At 41.1% G+C, this 17,935-nt stretch overlaps 1 protein-coding gene across 2 annotated transcripts; it reads right to left on the bottom strand.

Annotated features, from left to right (window-relative positions):
* Positions 1-1,112: 1,112 nt before the first annotated feature.
* On the bottom strand, positions 1,113-17,572 carry RSPH1 (radial spoke head component 1). 2 transcript variants are annotated; one of them, XM_061629459.1, is made up of 9 exons: positions 17,470-17,572; positions 15,908-16,021; positions 14,965-15,070; positions 13,560-13,650; positions 11,212-11,347; positions 9,621-9,686; positions 4,374-4,545; positions 3,102-3,239; positions 1,113-1,309 (listed from the first exon to the last, which is right to left on the bottom strand). In XM_061629459.1, the coding sequence occupies exons 1-9, from the start codon at positions 17,521-17,523 to the stop codon at positions 1,257-1,259; spliced, it is 930 nt and encodes a 309-aa protein (XP_061485443.1). In that variant the 5' UTR covers positions 17,524-17,572; the 3' UTR covers positions 1,113-1,256. The 2 variants fall into 2 exon arrangements, with proteins under 2 accessions (XP_061485443.1, XP_061485444.1); XM_061629460.1 differs by lacking the exon at positions 17,470-17,572 and adding an exon at positions 16,657-16,696 and having other exon boundaries at positions 15,908-16,024.
* Between the last annotated feature and the right edge of the window lie 363 nt (positions 17,573-17,935).

Below are 17,935 nucleotides of genomic sequence, written 5' to 3'. Positions count from 1 at the left end.
CAAGAAAAACAAATATATCAATATTTAAAAGAAAATATCAATAATATCAATATTTTGAAAAAATATTAATATCAATATTTTCTTAAAATACTGATATTGATTTTTGAGAAAATATCAATACTGATATTTATATTTTCTTTAAAATATTGATATTAATATCAATATTTTTGAGGCAACTTAAAAAAAATCCACTTAAGATTTTTTAGAAAAATTGGAAACCAGGCACAGAGAGATGTCACTTCAAAATTCTCTCTGCAAAGATTGAGAATATGAGAAAGAATGATAAAATCCAATTTCAATTCCCCATCGCTTGTTGCAAGGAGTGAAGGAAGTTTACTGAAGGAGAAAGAGGAAAGAAGGGAGAGCTTCAGCAAACAGTGAAGGGGGGGAGGACAGAGCAGTCGGAAGTTGCTAGATAAACCACCGGAAACAAAATGGAATTCATGGGAAAGTTAGTGGGCAGAGAAAAGGGAAGAGCTGAAAGTGATGATTCACCTGCCTACTAAAAACCATCGAAGCAAACCATCTTCAAAGATGTGTGGAGCGGACTGGAGCCGTATTGTGCTAAACTTTTCGTATTATCAGCAGATTGGGTTAGTGCAGATTTACAGGGAGAAACCGCATGATAGCTTCTGTTAACCAGTAACATCATGTGAATCATTAAAAAGTGATGTGAGTAGCACCAAACACTCACTAAATCACCGTGTGGATGAGCCCTTGAAGTGTTGTCTGGTTTGACAGCAGCCTAGTTGAGGTGCCTTCTGTTCCTTTGGGGCTCCCCTGACTCTAGTCACCCACTCTACTCCCTCACTACAGCCTTAAAGCTTATCTCCTCCTCATGGGGAGGAGATGCACCAGGAAGGAGGAAGTGTATGATTCCAACGTTCACCCAGAGTTGTTCTTATATTCCTAAACTGTAAATTAGCATTATGCCTGAACACCATAAAAACGTAAGAACAGCCTGCTGAATCAGGTAGGTGGCCCATCTAGTCCAGCATCCTGTTCTCTTGCCACAGACAGCAGTGGGGCTAAGGCTGCCCCTTAAAATATAAAACAAGTAGTCCAGTTTATAAGCTTTAAAAAATGTACGGGCACAATCCCATCATAGTCAACCACTTTTAAGTTCCATCGATTTAAATTGGAGAGTTGAGCATGTGAGCAAACTTCTCCATTAAAATTAATGGAACTTAAAAGTGCCTAACCTTGAGTGGATTGTGCTTCATTTCTTTATATGTAATGTTTGTCATTTCTTTCCCTTATTCTTGGACCTCGGCTTCTTTTGCTTCCTCCTCCTTGTCTTCTGCCATGCCTGCGAGAAAAAATAAAATGGAGGAAAATAAATACAAGAGAATTGCTTTTTCTTTCTAAAAAGTGAGACTTGCAATTGGCACTGTACAAACTTTGAATTTAAAAATAACTAGGCAGCAGTCCTGAAGCTGACCAAAAAGAGTCTGAGATGTCTTAGGATGTGACATAAGTGCAACTCCATGATTTGAGAGGAGCTGGTATAGAGATTTCCTTCCCATGGATGCCAATGGGACAGAAAAGGGAGGGGGAAGCCTCCCCCCACCATCTTCTTCCATCTTGGCAAAAATCAGCCAGCAGGGCTTTGGTAGTGGTGCTTTCTCTCCCATGAGATATCTTCCATCACTGTTTTAGGATTGCTCAGCCACTGCTGAAAAGTATGTAAGTTAAAATCAAACATAGAAACAAGTGTAAAAGTAGGCAAAAGGAGAGAAACCTATTTGGGTGGTGGAGGAAAGGTTTAAAATGTGTTTCTGATTTCAGTAAACAAAAAACACCAAAAAAATCCCACAACAACCACCCTGTAGGGCTCAAGTGAAATAGAACCAATTTACATTATCTTAGGGAGAAACAGATTATAACAAGCCAAATAGAACAGGCTATGAATTGAAGGAAAAAATGGAGGCAGTATTGAAATCTGGAAGGCAATTTTTAAAAGTATGGGGCAGTAAGGCAGAGTGGATGAAGGTAACCGGTTTCAAATTGTTCTATTTCATCCAATAGTAATTGTGTCCAATTGGATTCAAGCTGGAGGTTCTGTGGTGTGCTGTGTTCTACAATACTGCAACAGGGAGCCTGCTCTTAATACCCACTTCCACTATTGTGCTGGCTCTCCAGATGAAACATGTCAGTCTGCCACAAGGTGGGATGAAACACTTGAGTAAGGTAGCATTATCAGGGATGGTGTACAATTCCCTTTCTCCTCCATCCTCCTAATAACTGCCTACATTGCTGCCTGTTCACTCCTTTCTCCTCTTCTGGCCAGAGAAAAAACTCTGTTTTTCTGCAGCATGGAGAGAATGGCTATATTTCACTCAAGTGGCACCATCTTGCTTAATACAGCACCGTCTTAGAAAAACCTGCAACCTATTTCATGTCACCAGGCAGTGCCATCTTGCACAATGTTCCCAGCTGGAAGAAAAGAAGAGAGGAGGCAGCATCTTTGGCTGTTAACAATCAGGGGGAGCAATGCTGGCTGTTGGGGGGGGGGTCAGGGAGGCAAGCAGCAGGAAGAGGAAGGGCAGGAGTGAGTGATGAGAGGATGGGTGGACATTGCCTTTTGCCTTGAGGCTCAGGCTGCCCCGATACATGAAACAAGCAGTCCAGAAATAGTGCAAGGGCTCTGATGTTTACAGACAGCTGCCGACACCTTTCCACTGTGCTCAGGTGCCATACCTTACAGCAGCCATGTAAGTGGATACATAGGGAGACTGATGCATCAAAGCACCCACAGGCAATGGCCAGTTGACAAGAGCTTACTAACTTATTTGGCCTGCTGGCATTGTGTTCCAGCAGTGTGCCGTGGTGGAGCACTATGGCCTATATTATGTGGGCTTTTACAGTGAATGATCCCACCTTGCGGTGGAAAGCTGGATGAGATGCAGCTATGTTTTATGTCATGATTCATGTTGCTGTCTCTACAAAAAGTAGTTTTAATCTATTAGCCATGGTAACTAAGTGGAACCTCTACGAATAAAGGCAGTATACCTCCAAGTACCAAAAAGAATAGTGTTCCAATTGCCATCTTTTTGAGAGAACAGCTTAATCACTCACTGCAGACTATCTCTATCCCTCACCCTGATCCCCTTGATCTTCTTTAGCTGCCTCATCTTCTTCCTCTGTCTCTTTAGGTGGAGATGTCATTTCAGTGGGCTCTGCTCCCTCTGCAGGTGCCTCAACACCTTCAGGAGCAGCTTCAGATGGAGTCTCACCCGCTAGTATGGAACACAAAAAGGAAATGTTGGAAGAGTAAAAGCATTACTGCCCTGCTTATTTGCATGAAGCTTCTTTTGAGTTAACAAGTCACTCAGATAAAATCCAGGGGGTCCTAAGATGGATGTCATCAGCTTTCTTTCCTAGTAATATAAAGCAAGTATGATTGCTAACAGTCTCACAATGCAATTCTACATATTTGGTTGTCCTCCATGTTGGCCTCATTTACAGGCAAGATAAAAGCCTTTCTGTTTATCCAAGCCTTGGGAATGTAACCAACTTTCTTTGCCACCAGTGGGAGGCCTTTTTCAAATGCTATAGCCACATGCAGGATTTTTCCTGGGGGAGGTGGAGAACTCACAGCAGGGGACAGATTAACCCCCCCCATTGCTTCCTGCATGGCAATTAGTTTTGAGAAAGCCTGCCACTATCACAGTAGGAGGCTTTTTTTAAACCTAATTGATTGGAGGGAGAGTGAAAGTGTGCAAGTGCGTAGGTTATATATGAATGCATGTGCATGTGCATGTGTGCGTGTACGTGAATGGATGTGTACATGAATGGATATGTGTGTATTTTAACAGATGTGTATTAATATGTATTATGCATGAAAGAGAGTGTGTGGGGTGGCCCATTTTGCTTTGGTCCACCCACCACTGGGATGTGGCCCCCTGGAAGTTAGCCATGAGAGAATGCAGCCCTTGATCTAAAAAAATTTCTCCACCTCTCATTTAAACAGGGTTCTATTCTAGGTATTTTTCGGAATTTGAAACAGTCTTCATTCTGTCTTCATGTGTCATAAATTTCTTGTTGCCATGTCTCTAAAAATTACACACAGGAAAAAAAATATTTTTGATTGCCGCTATACCTGTGAATGTTCCAACCACCCACGGGGACCAAACAATCTGAATTTCTCCATCTGCAGATATCATTACGTACAGCCTTCCAAACTGGGTGATGGGTATATCCTATGTGATTTTGCACCCAGTTTCATTTGAAAAACCCTATGTAGGGGAGTATCATAAAACGCATACAATCTTGCAAAACCTTGGTCTGCCAAATACATGAATCCTACCAAAATGAATGTAGATTGTACTACATCAATGAATGAAAGGTTGATCCCAAAGGAAAATACACACCTGGAGGTGCACTTTCCTCAGCCAATGGAGCCTCTACAGGTGCTGCAGGCGTCACTTCAGGAGGAGGTGGTTCTTCAGGTTTCCAGAGTGTTAGGGCAGTAATTTTTACTGCTTTCCATTTTGGAATAACTGGAATAAAAACTTCTTCTTCCTCCTCTTCCTCTGGTTTTTCCTGAAGATCAGATGAATACCCAGAATAACAATTTGAATGAAAAAGGAAATGACCAGGCTTGTATATCACAACAGCTTGTTGATTCATTATGAATTTACACACACACACACTTCCATGTTCCCTTGCAGCCCTCAACAATACAAAGGCTTAGACCTAAACACCAGTCTCTGTACACAGCTTCTATTGCTCCAATGCCCCATCAAAGTGATCCAGAAAGAATCTTGATCCAGCCTCGCTTGGAGAAGTATTAACTTGCCTGCTTTTTAAGATCTCTTAATGAGAGGCCCAGCTCCAGATGCTTCCATCTTCCAGAGTGAGATGGGTAGTAATTAGAGACCAGACCTTTGTGGCTCTGGTACCCTGGTTGTAGAATATTCTCCCCAGACTGAGACACTTGGAGAGTGCCCTTGTATTAGGCACCAGCATAGGTTTACTTGTTATGTGTTAGCTATTTTCCTATATCAAATTGTGAATGGTATGTTGGTGCAAACTTGTCTTATCTAGTTTAGGAATGGATGGTATTCTAAGTTCCTAAACATCTGACACTAGGGTTTGACCTTGTTTTAACAAACCAAAGTATAAAGAAACTACAGTTCACCAAGTCTGGAAGTCAGTAATAGCAGGTGTGGAGCGGCAGAGCCATCCTTCCAAACTGGTGTTGCTGCACCTTAGCTGGGTCAGGGCTCTGCAGACAGACTGATAGAGATAATCTGGCCCTCCCACTGGTGTACATAGACCCAACCTTGCCACCACCCTGCCATACCCTATGGCCATTCAGGTAAGCTGAAGTGACACTGGTGTGGGGAGGGCAACTCCATGCTGGCCTCTGCTGTTTGATGAAATGGCAAACTGTGGCAAAAGCTTTTGATCACCTCCTTGAGAAGGGGATGAGAGCACAAGTCTCAGCCTTGTGCAGGCTTGTGCACATAGCAGGAAACTATGGTTTCTCATTACATCCAAATCTTCATTTGTAAAATACATGATACAGCAGCACATTTGAAAGTGCAGATATGAAGCCCTTTAATTTTTGACTGCAGTGTCTTCCAAATACATTCCTTAAAGGACCAGGATGCTATTGGCCATCCCATCAGCCCACCAAATCAGTCTTCCTTCCCACCATACCACCCATGCTGCAGCACTGTCTCTGAAATTCACTATAGTCTAACCATCAACCCATTGGGATCTCTGGCTACTATCTGGAAACTCTGAAGCATAAAGTACTATCTTCTCCACTATCGTGTACTCTGCTAAAGTAATAGTGCCATTATTAACAAAATTAGACCAAGATACTCAAAAGGCTGCAAGAGACTGCAAAAATAACTAGCCATATTTTTAGTTTTTAAAAAATGCAAATTAGAGGTATATACTGTAATATCAACTAATGTTCTAAAGGATTCTCCCCCCCCCAAAAAAAAATCCTTCCTAACATATCACATGCAAGCAAACCATGCAGACACACTCCGTTTCAAAGCCAGGGGGCACCTCTGTTGTACTAGGTTCCACGAAGAGAAAGGCTTCAATGGCTGGTTGCTTCTCATAGTTCTGAACAGAAGGCAGCTCTTTGCTGCCTCTTCTTTTGCTTTTGGTTTGCATGAGCTAAGCAAGTTATGAAAAGGGAATCAAAATGAACTATGAATGCCACAATAAAAAGTCAAAAGGCCCATTTGCAGAAGAAAAAACAACCCACAAATTTGCTGAAATGAATGTAACATGCATTCATGGAATAAAGTTCATAAAAACATAAAACATATTTGAAAAAACAAATCAGCTTCTGAAAACTGGAGTCATAGTTGGTTGACTGCTTCCCATAGCCCTGAAGAGAAGGCTATTGCCTCTTTTACAGGAGAGAAATAAGGGGCAGGAAAATTAACATCAAATCTTGAATTCAACAACTTTTGCAGATCTGCATGGTGAGAACTCAGTTCACTACTTTCAGAAAAAAGCACTCAGTTTGTGCAATTTATGGGGATCCCCCTTCTGTCTCAGCCCCTTCCCCATTCCACAACCCACCTCATTCAGCAGCTTCCACAAGTCTCATTATATACATTTAACTATGGACCCAGCCCATTTTGTTTGAGTATGCAGTACTTCATGGTAAAAAAAAAAAAAGAGTATGGAAGCTCTGCTTTAAATTCCTTTATTTATTTATTTTATTAAATTTGTTAGTCATTTTTCTTCACAAAAGTGAACCCAAATGACTTACAATCAATTAAAAAGTTAAAACCAGTATAAAAAAGTAAACAAAACAAAAACTTAAAAACACATAAACGTAACAGTGGTGGAACAACCCACCCCCTAAAGGGGCTATAGCATCAAGAGCCCTCCATAAGCCCTCTAAAATTAGGCGCCAAATGCTTGGGAGAAGATAAATGTTTTTCCCTGCTGCCTAAAAATAGATAATGCCTCCCGGGGGAGAGCATTCCATAAGTGGGGGGCCATAACTGAGAAGGCCCGCGCTTGTGTCCCTTGGAGAGGGAACACAAAGAAGGGTCTCAGATGCCGAATGCAGGATCTGGGTTGGTTCATATGGGGGGAGGTGGTCCTTCAGGTATTAGGGTCCTAAGCCGTATAAGGCTTAATAGGTCAAAAACAGCACTTTGAATTGAGCCTGGAAACTAACGGGTAGCCAGTGTAGTTGTGCCAGAATTGGTGTTATGTTCTCAGACTGTCTTGCTCCAGTGAGCAATCTGGCTCCTGAATTCTGCACCAGCTGCAGTTTCTGAACTGTCTTCAAAGGCAGCCCCTTGTATAATGCATTGCACTAATCTAGCTTCAAGGTTACCAGGGCATACACAACAGAAGTCAGGCTATCCGTCCAGAAAGGGTCATAGCTGCTCCATCAGCCAAAGGTGATGGAAGGCACTCCTCACTACTGAGGCCACTTGAGCCTCAAGTGATAGTAATGGATCCAGGAGTACCCTCAGCTATGCATCTGCTCCTTTAAAGGGAGTGTAACCCCATCAACAGCAGGCCACATCCCCTCGATCCAGTCTAGGGAACTACCCACTAACAGTGCTTCAGTCTTATCTGGGTTGAGATTTAGTTTATTGGCTCCCATCCAGGCCATTACCAAGGCAAGACATCAGTCTAGCACATCCAATGCCATACCTGGTGATGGAAAGATAAAGTTGTGTGTTGTCAGCATATTGCTGACAACTAACTCCAAATCTCCAGGTGATTACACTCAGTGGTTTCATGCAGGTGTTAAATAGCATGGAAGATAAAAGCTAAACCCCACTGGAAGCTCCGCAGGGCCAAATAATACGCCCCAAGCACCATCCTCTGACAACAACCATCCAAGTTGGACCAGAACCACTACAACACCCCCATCTCGGACAGCCGCTCCACAAGAATACCATGGTCAATGGTATCAAAAGCCACTGAGAGATCAAGGATCCCCTTATCTCTCTCCATAAGTAGGTCACCATACAGGGTGACCAAGGTAGTTACTGTGCCAAAACCAGGTCTAAACCCCAATTGAAATGGATCTAGAAAATTGGTTTCATCCAAGAGAGTCTGTATCTGGCCTGCAGTCATGCACTCAAGAACCTTGCCCAAGAAAGGAACATTAGCGACCGGACAATAATTATTTAGATCTTCTGGAATCAGGGAGGGCTTTTTAAGGAGTGGTCTTACCACAGCCTCTTTTGGGCAGACAGGGACCACTCCCTCTCGCAAGGAGGCATTAATCACCTCCCTAGCCAGCCAGCTATCTCTTGGTATTTTTTATCAGCGATGGAAGGCAAGGGTCAAGAACACATTTGGATGCCTGAAGTGAACCAAGTGCCTTGTCCATTTCCTTGAGTCCTACCAACTGAAACTCATTCAATACAACGGGATAAGATAGCACTCTGAAGTCCTCTCGAGAGTCATTTGCTCTAATTGTGGAGTCAAGTTCCCAGTGGACACAAGCAATTTTATTCTCAAATTGTTTTGCAAACAAGTCACAGCAAGCCACAGTAGGTTCCACCACCTCCTTTGGATCAGACTGTAAAAGGCCCTGCACTAGCCGGAAAAGCTCTGCTGGATGACACAGTGAGGATGCAATGGAAGCAGCATAGTATGGCTTCTTAGCTGCCATTGCTGCCATTGAGAAGGCTTGATAATGAGCACTTACTAGTGTTTGATTGCACTTTGGTTCAAGCCATCTCCCAACTTGTTTCATTGTCCTAAGCTCTGGTGTGTACCAAGGAGCCAACTGGGCTCTATCAACTGGACATTATCATGCACAATACTACTACTTTGTTACTAAAAGAGATCATCACTTTTCTTCATGCAGAGCAGAGTACAGTAATCTGTTTTCAGTAGTGCATAGAATGTGACTGCCCAGAACGAAAAGACTATGCAACTTTTGAACACCTCTGTATGACTGTATTGGTTTATCATGGCAGCGCCCAAATGTTGCAGGCCAGAAGGCACAAGTCCAGAAATCCAAAAGTCTTACTGTCTGTATCATAACACATTTCTTACACCAACACCAAGGAGTTATGTGGATGTGGCAAAAATAGTTGGGAGGACAACAAATGGGTACTGTGTGGAACTGGCCTTTCTTTCTTTCTTTTACGAAGTTCAACATGGGTTCAGGAAAAACTAGGGATGCTCCTATATGGGCTGCTTATTTAGCATGTATCTTAATTTGTTTGCACACAATTTGTATAGAGGTTATATGACATCCCCACCTTGTGATTGTCATCCCATGCAATCTTCTGTCATTTTTCTCACTGCTGGTAAGAAAAGAATTGGGAAACTGTACTGGAAACAACCTCTAGATGGCAATGTTGCATAACCTCACCAAAAGAATTGTATATAAATCCAAATGAATGTTCTATAAACAGTTATCTGGAAGCACCCCAGGTATTGCTAGAGCAACAGGTTGAAAGGAGAGTGGAGAAGCAGTCCTTCTCTTCATCTGGTAAATGCATCCCTCATCAGTGATTTAGCATTAGCATTGTAAGCAACTAAAATTGTTACTTTTGCACCCTGATGGACAAGAAAGCATATATTTGTTTCAGTCAGCTGTTGGCTATAAGACACAATGAATGGGCTCTCTGACTCTTAGTATTTGTAGTGTTTACCTCATGAATGTATTCGCCATGTTGTTCACATCCAATATCAAATATATACTTCCCAGGACCCAATGGCTGTATGAGGAAACAAGCACAAATTGATAATATTCTGACAATATAATCCTAACGACATGAAACTGTATTCTGTAGATGGCATCTACCAGTAGTTCTGAACTCTAGATAGGAAAACTAGGTCAGTTTCTAGTAAAAGAAGAGACAGAAATCTAACATCAGAAACTGGGCATCTGACATTCAGAAACCAGTAGAGAACAGTTCAGCCTCCCAGGATTTAGACTATTACTGATCTAAAAGTGCTCATTCTTATTTAAACTTTACATAATTGTCACAGATTACATTTTTTGCATTTAATTTCCACCTGTTCACTGCTTTTTTCTAGACTCGCATACATATGCCCCCAAAATGAGGATAACAGTTCATGCATATGAAGACATGGACTCCATTCCTTAATGCTTATGCTATAATCAGTGGGTTAATCTTTATCAGTGGTTTCCATACTTTTTTCCTCATGGTCCACTTGAAAATTGCTGAGGGTTTTGGCAGACCACTTAATGATTTTTCTGCTCGTGGTAGCAATTGTAATGCATTGTGCTAGATGCTATATGAGTTTTAATTATATTGTTATTACTTCTTTTATTTCTTATAATTCAAATTGTAATACATTCAATATATTATATGAATGCAGAATTCTAATTGTAATACAATAAAATACAATATATTAGAAATAAGGGCAATAAAATACAATTAAAAATCAATCTGAATATTTAACGCAACGGATGTGCTGTCTCCCATCTTCAACCACGAATCCACAGATACACTACGGACCACCTGAACAAAGCTCATGGACCACTGGTGGTCCATGGACTACAGTTTGGGATCCCCTGGTCTATATGATTCCACAAGTCATTTAGTTATTTTTGCTGCAACTGTAAGGACATGTATACAATGTTTACTAAAATAAAAACAAACATTCTCAGACCAATCTAAACCCCTTCAGGAGTTCCATGTAGACAGGTGGAATTGACCCCAGACTAAAGTAAAGAAAACAACCTTGCTTACATAAGGCTCTGGGTTAACACTAGAGATCCACTGTGCTCAAGGAACTTCTGGATATCCAGACTATCATTTGACTGCTTCATTCTGCAGATACAGCATTTTACAAGTCAGTTCTGCATTTGCAAGGAATCAGTCCTTTGGTGTGGCAGCACCTACCACCTGGAACTCCCTGCCTGTTAATATTAGGTGTTTTCAGCACCTGCTGAACACATTTTTGTTTAGGCAAGCCTATCCAGGCATATAATTTTAGGTTTGTAATTTTAACATGAAATTTTACTATATATATTCGTTTTAAAATTGATGAGTTTATTTATATTTTGATAGTTTTATGTCAATTTGTTTTTTGATTTTATTTTGTATTTTTAATAAATATTTCTATTACTTTACATAAACTACTTAGAGATTTTTATCGATTAAGCAATATACAAATCTTGTCAAATAAATAAGCATGCTCAACAGAAAGCACACATAATAAAAGATAACTTCCAAGACATTCTGAGATCAACACAATTTCTAACAAACATACATTTTTATTCACAAACTTCCCCTGGTATCGATGGTTTAGATGAATAAGTTCAGCAGCTCCTTCTTGTTGTCCATTTGCCCAAGTGCCAACATATTTAGAGCCAGTTAGTGCATAGAGATATGTACCTTGCCCATGCCTATGGAGAGACAGAGAGTAGCTTTGCATTAGACAGGTGGAAAACCAGAATCTTGATTGTGGATGCCAAAGTTATCTTTTTCAGATTGTTACAGGACAGATGGATTTAAATCAAGACAATTTAAATCATTGATTTAAATAGATTATTAAATTGATTACTATGGAAAATATTCTGTCTTAAAATTAAACCTGTAATTCTATATCCACTTACCTCTGAGTAAGCCCTATTGAAATATTTGTTGTTATATGCCTTCAAGTCGATTCCTACTTATGGCAACCCTATGAATCCTTTTTTTGGTTGTATTCACAGGGTTTTCACAGTAAGAGGTATTCAGAGGAGGTTTACCATTGCCTTCCTCTGAGGCTAGTCCTCTCCAGTTGGCTAGGACCTGCTCAGCTTGCCACACCTGCACAAGCCCACCCCTTCCTTGTCCGCAACTGCCGGCTGGGGGGCAACTGGGCTCCTTGGGACTATGTAGCTTGCCCACAGCTGCACAGGTGGTAGGGCACATAACCCTTGAGCCACTCACTGTGGGGGTGATCTTTAGCTGGCCCTTGACACCTAGGAGACACAAGCAGGGATTTGAACTCACAGACTCTGGACTCCCAGCCAGGCTCTCTTCCCCACTGTGCTATATATAGAAATGTGTAAACTGAAAAAGAAAAAAACTCCAAAATGACCCAACTAGTACCTATGAGATTCCAGGGCTGAGATAATAGAGATAGGAAAATACTAAGAGTAACTAATCCCATTGTCTGGAGAGGAAATGTCTGTGTTCATGTTTAAAGTCAGGAACTTGGTGAGAATTCAGTGGGAGCACGGGAAAGTACCAATTATAGCTACACTAAAATTGTGAATTTCTCCAAAGTTTGGAGAGCATTCAGCGCCAGATTTAAACAGTGCAAAATTCAAGCCCTGCTGCCAAAGAACCATTAGGAGTGCACAGTTTAGGAGTATGGTTTGTTTGGGGTTTTTTTGCAATGAGGCTTGCATTCACCATTGTTTAAATTTGGCATCAAATGCAAATCCTGCTGCTTTTGGTGGGCACAGATCCACTTGGCAGATTAAACCACCAGTTAAAAGTGGCCCGCTGGACAAGCCCCCTGGTCTAAAGGCACAGAAGATTTGAAAAGACTGAGAGTAAATTTAAGCCTTGCCCACTTTAGAGTTGAATGTGAGTTTGAAACTGCTTATGTCGCTTTTTTTTTCAGCATCCACATGACATCCTCCTGATTCAAGCAACAACTCACACTTCTGCCCAGCCCACCACCACTTAGTTTGGATTTTCCCAATCTGTGGATAATCAAATTAGGGAAGAAAATGCAATATAAAATTGTATGTTACTCAACTGCAAACATTTTAAGGTGCTGACACAGGGAAACAAACACCTGTGTACATGTCCACAATGGACTTCAGATTTCCAGAACTAACGGTGAGCAAGGAAGTACTAATTGAGGGGAGGGGACAATAGCAGAAATGAATACACCCCATCAAGCATCACCCATTAGTGTGGACAGGAAACATCAAGATAGAATTCGGATGCATAAAATGTAAAGCACCTATGTGTGGTTGAAGGCACTGAAGCACATACACAGAAGCAGCAACGCATGTAAACATTAAAGTTCGAGTGTGCACACTGCCTTAGTCTATGGTTGAGATTAGTTGGTCAGGGAACATTACTGTGTCATTTGAGGAAGGAGAAGGGAAATGGCGGGTGAGGAGAGAAAGGAAAATGGCATACTCAAGTCTGTAAGTTTATAGTAAAAATTCTGGAAAGAGGGGATTAAGGCATGGGGTGTGTGTGGAGGAATGCCATGAAGTTAAAAAAACCCTCCCTGTGCTATATGGGGACATTTCAGGAGGAAGGAAAGGAAAAAGGATATATGTTCCTTTTCTCATTCTCCAGAGCACAACTCCTGTCATACAGTAATAAAATGTTCTGGTTCAGGATTGCCAGCCAGCCTCAAATCTGACTCCTCTAGCACTAAGCAGCACAACAGAGAAATATATTGGGAAGTGAAGTGGGGCAGAGAAAGAACTGCCTCCCGAAGAGCCTAGGCAAACTACAAGGTGGCTGTCCCAGGCTAGTGGGCACCCTTGTACAAAAGTACTCCTAAGAGGTAGGGATACACTGCAGATTTGTTGCAGATCCCGCTAGTATTTACAATTTATCCAAAATGTAAAAGAAACCAGATGCCTCAGTAGAACAAACCTCTGGTGATTGAACCAGTCTCCAGTATATGTGTCTCCATTTACATAATGGTAAACACCATTTCCATGTCTTTGATCCTCCACCCAGTCTCCTGCAACGAACAGAACAGGTACACTAATATGTATACATTTCTTTATAAGCCAGAATACTCCATCTTTGCTTTGATTACATATACAAATAATTTGTGAGCATGGGGAAAGTGCTTAGTATTTATACAATTATTTTTAAAAATCAAATTTTACTGATCGCAGCAGAGAGATCAATAGCAAATTGAGCTAAAATAACCCTGTACTGTGATAAGGAAGCAAAACTGGAATAACTGATAACATAAACATAAATGTCTGCATTTAGCACTAGCACAAGACCATAGGCTGTGACACTGTACTTATTTCATATCCATCCTTGTGTCTCACCAACTTCTCTTGTGGGCTGGACTCACTGCGGCAATTCTCTATTCCCACACTTAGTCTCTCAGGTTTTCTTAAGAACATAGTAAGGGTCCTGCTGGATCAAACCAAAGGCCTATCTAATTCAAAATTTTGTTCTCACAATGGCCAGCCAAATGCACATGAGAAACCCATAAGCAGGACACGATGAGTAAGCATTATATAGCCATCTTGAACTAGTAGCCTTATCTTCCATTGATTTTTCTAATCCCCCTTTAAAGCTGTCCAAGTTGGGGGCCATCACTATATCTTGTGGGAGCAAATTCCATAGTTTAATTATGTGCTGTGTGAAGAAGTACTTCCTTCTATCTGCCCTCAGTATTCAGCTTCATTGGATAACCCCCTAGTTCTAGCATTCTACAAAGGAGGGGCTGGATAAAGCATATTGTGATAATTTTCCTTGCTATTTTTATTTGTTCTATCATATTAAAACATATAGTAAACACATAATGCATATTCTTCTAATATTAATATGCACTTAAGCAATTACTGTCAAAGAAGACAGACGCTGAAACATTCACAGGCCCAAAAGTCAGAATATTTACTGGTCTTACATTCTAAATGATACACATATATAGATTTCAACAAATTATTACATATTACTTGATTCATGAGCATGCCAAGTTCACTGAACTGTATTCAGGTATCAAAATCCTCTGGTAAGATGTTTAGACAAGGAAGGCAAGACCATAAATAATAAAGAATTTATCAGCTTGTTAGCACCCTCATTATTATTATAATATTGAATACCTAATTACAAATTGTCAAGGTAGAACACCTGCTCATTGTTACTTGTTACACTTTGAACATAGTTTCCTGTAAAACCATTAAGTCCAGAGTCTAAAATGATCAATTGCATTAATTTGTTAATTGATTCATACACAGAGGCACAATTGCATAAGCTGCACTAGTCATCAAAATCCTGACATTTAAATCTGAACAAAGAAAATGCAATTTACCTTCATATCGGGATCCATCTGGATAAATAAAGACGCCATTGCCATGCTTTTTATTTTCAAAGTATTCTCCTGTATAGCGTGCACCATTCTTAAATCTGTACATCCCCTGAAATATATATACATCATAGAGACCTCTTGTTCATTCTCAGGTTCTTTTACTGTAGCACCTATATTGGGAGAATGGCCGATATGCACTAAACAAGTGGGATCTGCAACAAATGTTGCATCATGGAATGCTCCTGTTCAGGGTTCTATCCACTCCATTCCAACCTGCCCCCATCAGTCAGCATTACATGCCCAATGAGAATACTCAGTTCTCATTGGGTGATTATGGGTTGTTCTCTCCCCCCTCCTTATGATTTTTTCTCTACTTTTCTATACTTCTGAAAACCTTGTCCAAGCCTATTAATATCTCCTTCTTGTATGCAGATGGCACCATTTTGACTACATAAGGAGAGGTACAGAATGAGTTGCAAGACAATCTAAACTCTGGCCAAGCAATGGCAAAACTACCGCTACACCTGCCGCCCTGTCACTCATGCTGACCAAGGCAAAAGGGTGTGTGCATGTACAAGGAAAGCTGGAATAGTAATCAGGCCTGAATTGAACCCAATGCTGTCAAGCAGCAGCAGTGGTGCCTGTTAGCTTGGGATCCAGAGGATCCTGAGTTGGATCAGTCATTTCCTGCCTCTGAAACACCTGTTTTGGGGCTTCTCCCCATGCATTCAGCAGCTAGAATAGGGAGCTCCACATTGGCAGAGTGATGCTGGTGTCACTCCATGGGCAAAGCCAACAGAGCTGGGCAAAAGGCACTTCCACCTAATCTAACACACACACCCAGTCCAGTGCAAAAGGGGAGTGGTGATATAGATATATAGAGATACATATATATTATTAATATACATAATGAACAAATGCAAATGCTTTTCATAATAAATCATACCTGTCCATTTCTTTTACCATTTGCATATTCTCCTTCATAGGTATCGCTATTGGGTAATCTCGCCTTTCCATGTCCATGCCGTTCACCAGCTTCATTGCGTTCTCCTTCATACTCCTACTTAAATGGGATCAGATAGTTATCATTCAGCTAAAACAAAAAAGCTATTGTGATTGGAGTCTACTTATAAACAAATATTTTGAGTATAAACATAGGAATAGGGTAGCCAAAAGCAAAAGAGGACAAGGCTTCCTTCCCTTTAGTAGTGCAGTAGAAGAGGGAATTTCAGCAGATATAGCTTATCATGCAAGAAATTTCAGCATTAGCTTGTCATGAAAACCACACCTGCTGAAATTCCCTCTTCTACAAATTATGAAAGTGGAAGGAGCCCTGTCCTCTTTTGTATCTGGCCACTCTACAAAGGAAGCACAAGTCCATTGATCTATCTATCTCAGTATTGTCTAAACTGACTAATATTATGCTATAATAAATTTGTTGGTTTTTAAAGTACCACAAGGCTTGTTTTTGTTGCAACAGACAAACACATCTACCCCTGTGGAAACTGACTAGCAATGGCTCTGCCATTTCAAACTGAAGATGTTGAGGACTGAACCCAGGGCCTGCGGGCTCTACTGCTTAGCTGTGGCCCCTTCCCATATGAAACGAATGTGCAAATAGCTCTCTTTTTTTGTCATGAAGTGCTATCCTATCCACATATACTCAGAAGTGATATTCAGTTCTATAGGACTTACTCCCAGGGACACGTGCATCAGACCACAGCTGGAATGTACTAGTTCTCTCTTTTATTTTAATGTGCATAATCTTGAGATGCTATTAAATAGCATTTTGAAGTGTTCAGTAAGATTATACATAGTATTTATTCCTGTCATATAATTTTTGGGTTTTAATCATTTCTATATTGATTTCTGCCAAGTAAACATCTTCAGCAAGAGCTTCAAAGCCAACTCTCTGGAATTATTTGTAAATCCAAAATTCTTTCATCATAACCCCAGACTGCCATTTCTCTATTTTAAATAAAGCATTCAAATTAAATATTTGCATAAAGCTGCTTTGCATTGATACAGTTATACAATTTGGATATTGTGTCTTTTAACAGTGGCTGGATGAGGACTAAAAGACAAGAATTAGTATTTTCAAAAAAAATGGGGTAAAACTCTAGAGGACACTTATCAATATTGTGGGTAAGATCCTGAATCAAACTCCCAGAATTAGTCATCAGTAATTAAAAGCCTTCGACGCCATACATTTCCAAACTGTTTCTACCATCATGCAAATGTGTATGAAACTCTCAGCAAAAAATCCTTTTCTGTACTTCACACGTTCTCCCCTCAGACTAGAGGGAGGAATATTTATTCAGAAAATTATCTATCTATGCATGTTTACTCAGAAGTAAGTCCCACTGTGATCAATGGGGCTTACTCCATAGTAAGTGTGTGCAGGATTTTGACTCAGTCATTAACATGCATCCCACCACCACCTTTTCACCTAACACCGACCCAGCTCCTCCTCAGCTTCCCTGTATCTTTCTCTCCTCACACACTGACCCCCAAATCATTCTCTGCCTCCTCTTCGATCTCTTCTGAGCCGAGATCCGACATGCTTCACCCAAGGCCTTTCACCATGGAAACAGCTTCCTCATCGGACCCCGCCCCCTCACTCGTCTTCCAGGAGGCGGTGCGCTAGGAGCGTGGTCACTATAGCAACCGTGTCAACATCACTCGCGCGCGATCGATCAGGGAACCCGATACCGGCTCTCCGCTCCTTCCGTAATAACTGCCCGCAGCACCTTCTGTGTCTCGCCCTGGAGCCTGGCCGCTGTGTGGCTGGCATGAGGAAGCACACGAGGAATACTATCTGAGTGTGCCCGTGGCCATGCTCCTAAGGTTACCAGCATCTTTGACAGTGTGGGTGTGTTTCCTTGCAACGCTGTTTTCTGTCTGGTTAGACTGCCCTTAACAGCTAGGTGGCAGGCATAAAATAAAATAACCAGGTGCAGCATTTCCCAGGAAG

Source organism: Rhineura floridana, chromosome 5 (genome assembly GCF_030035675.1).
Source record: "Rhineura floridana isolate rRhiFlo1 chromosome 5, rRhiFlo1.hap2, whole genome shotgun sequence".
Classification (NCBI taxonomy): Eukaryota; Metazoa; Chordata; class Lepidosauria; order Squamata; family Rhineuridae; genus Rhineura; species Rhineura floridana.
The sequence above is the reverse complement of the archived record's forward strand: the minus strand, read 5'-3'. Positions and strand labels throughout refer to the sequence as shown.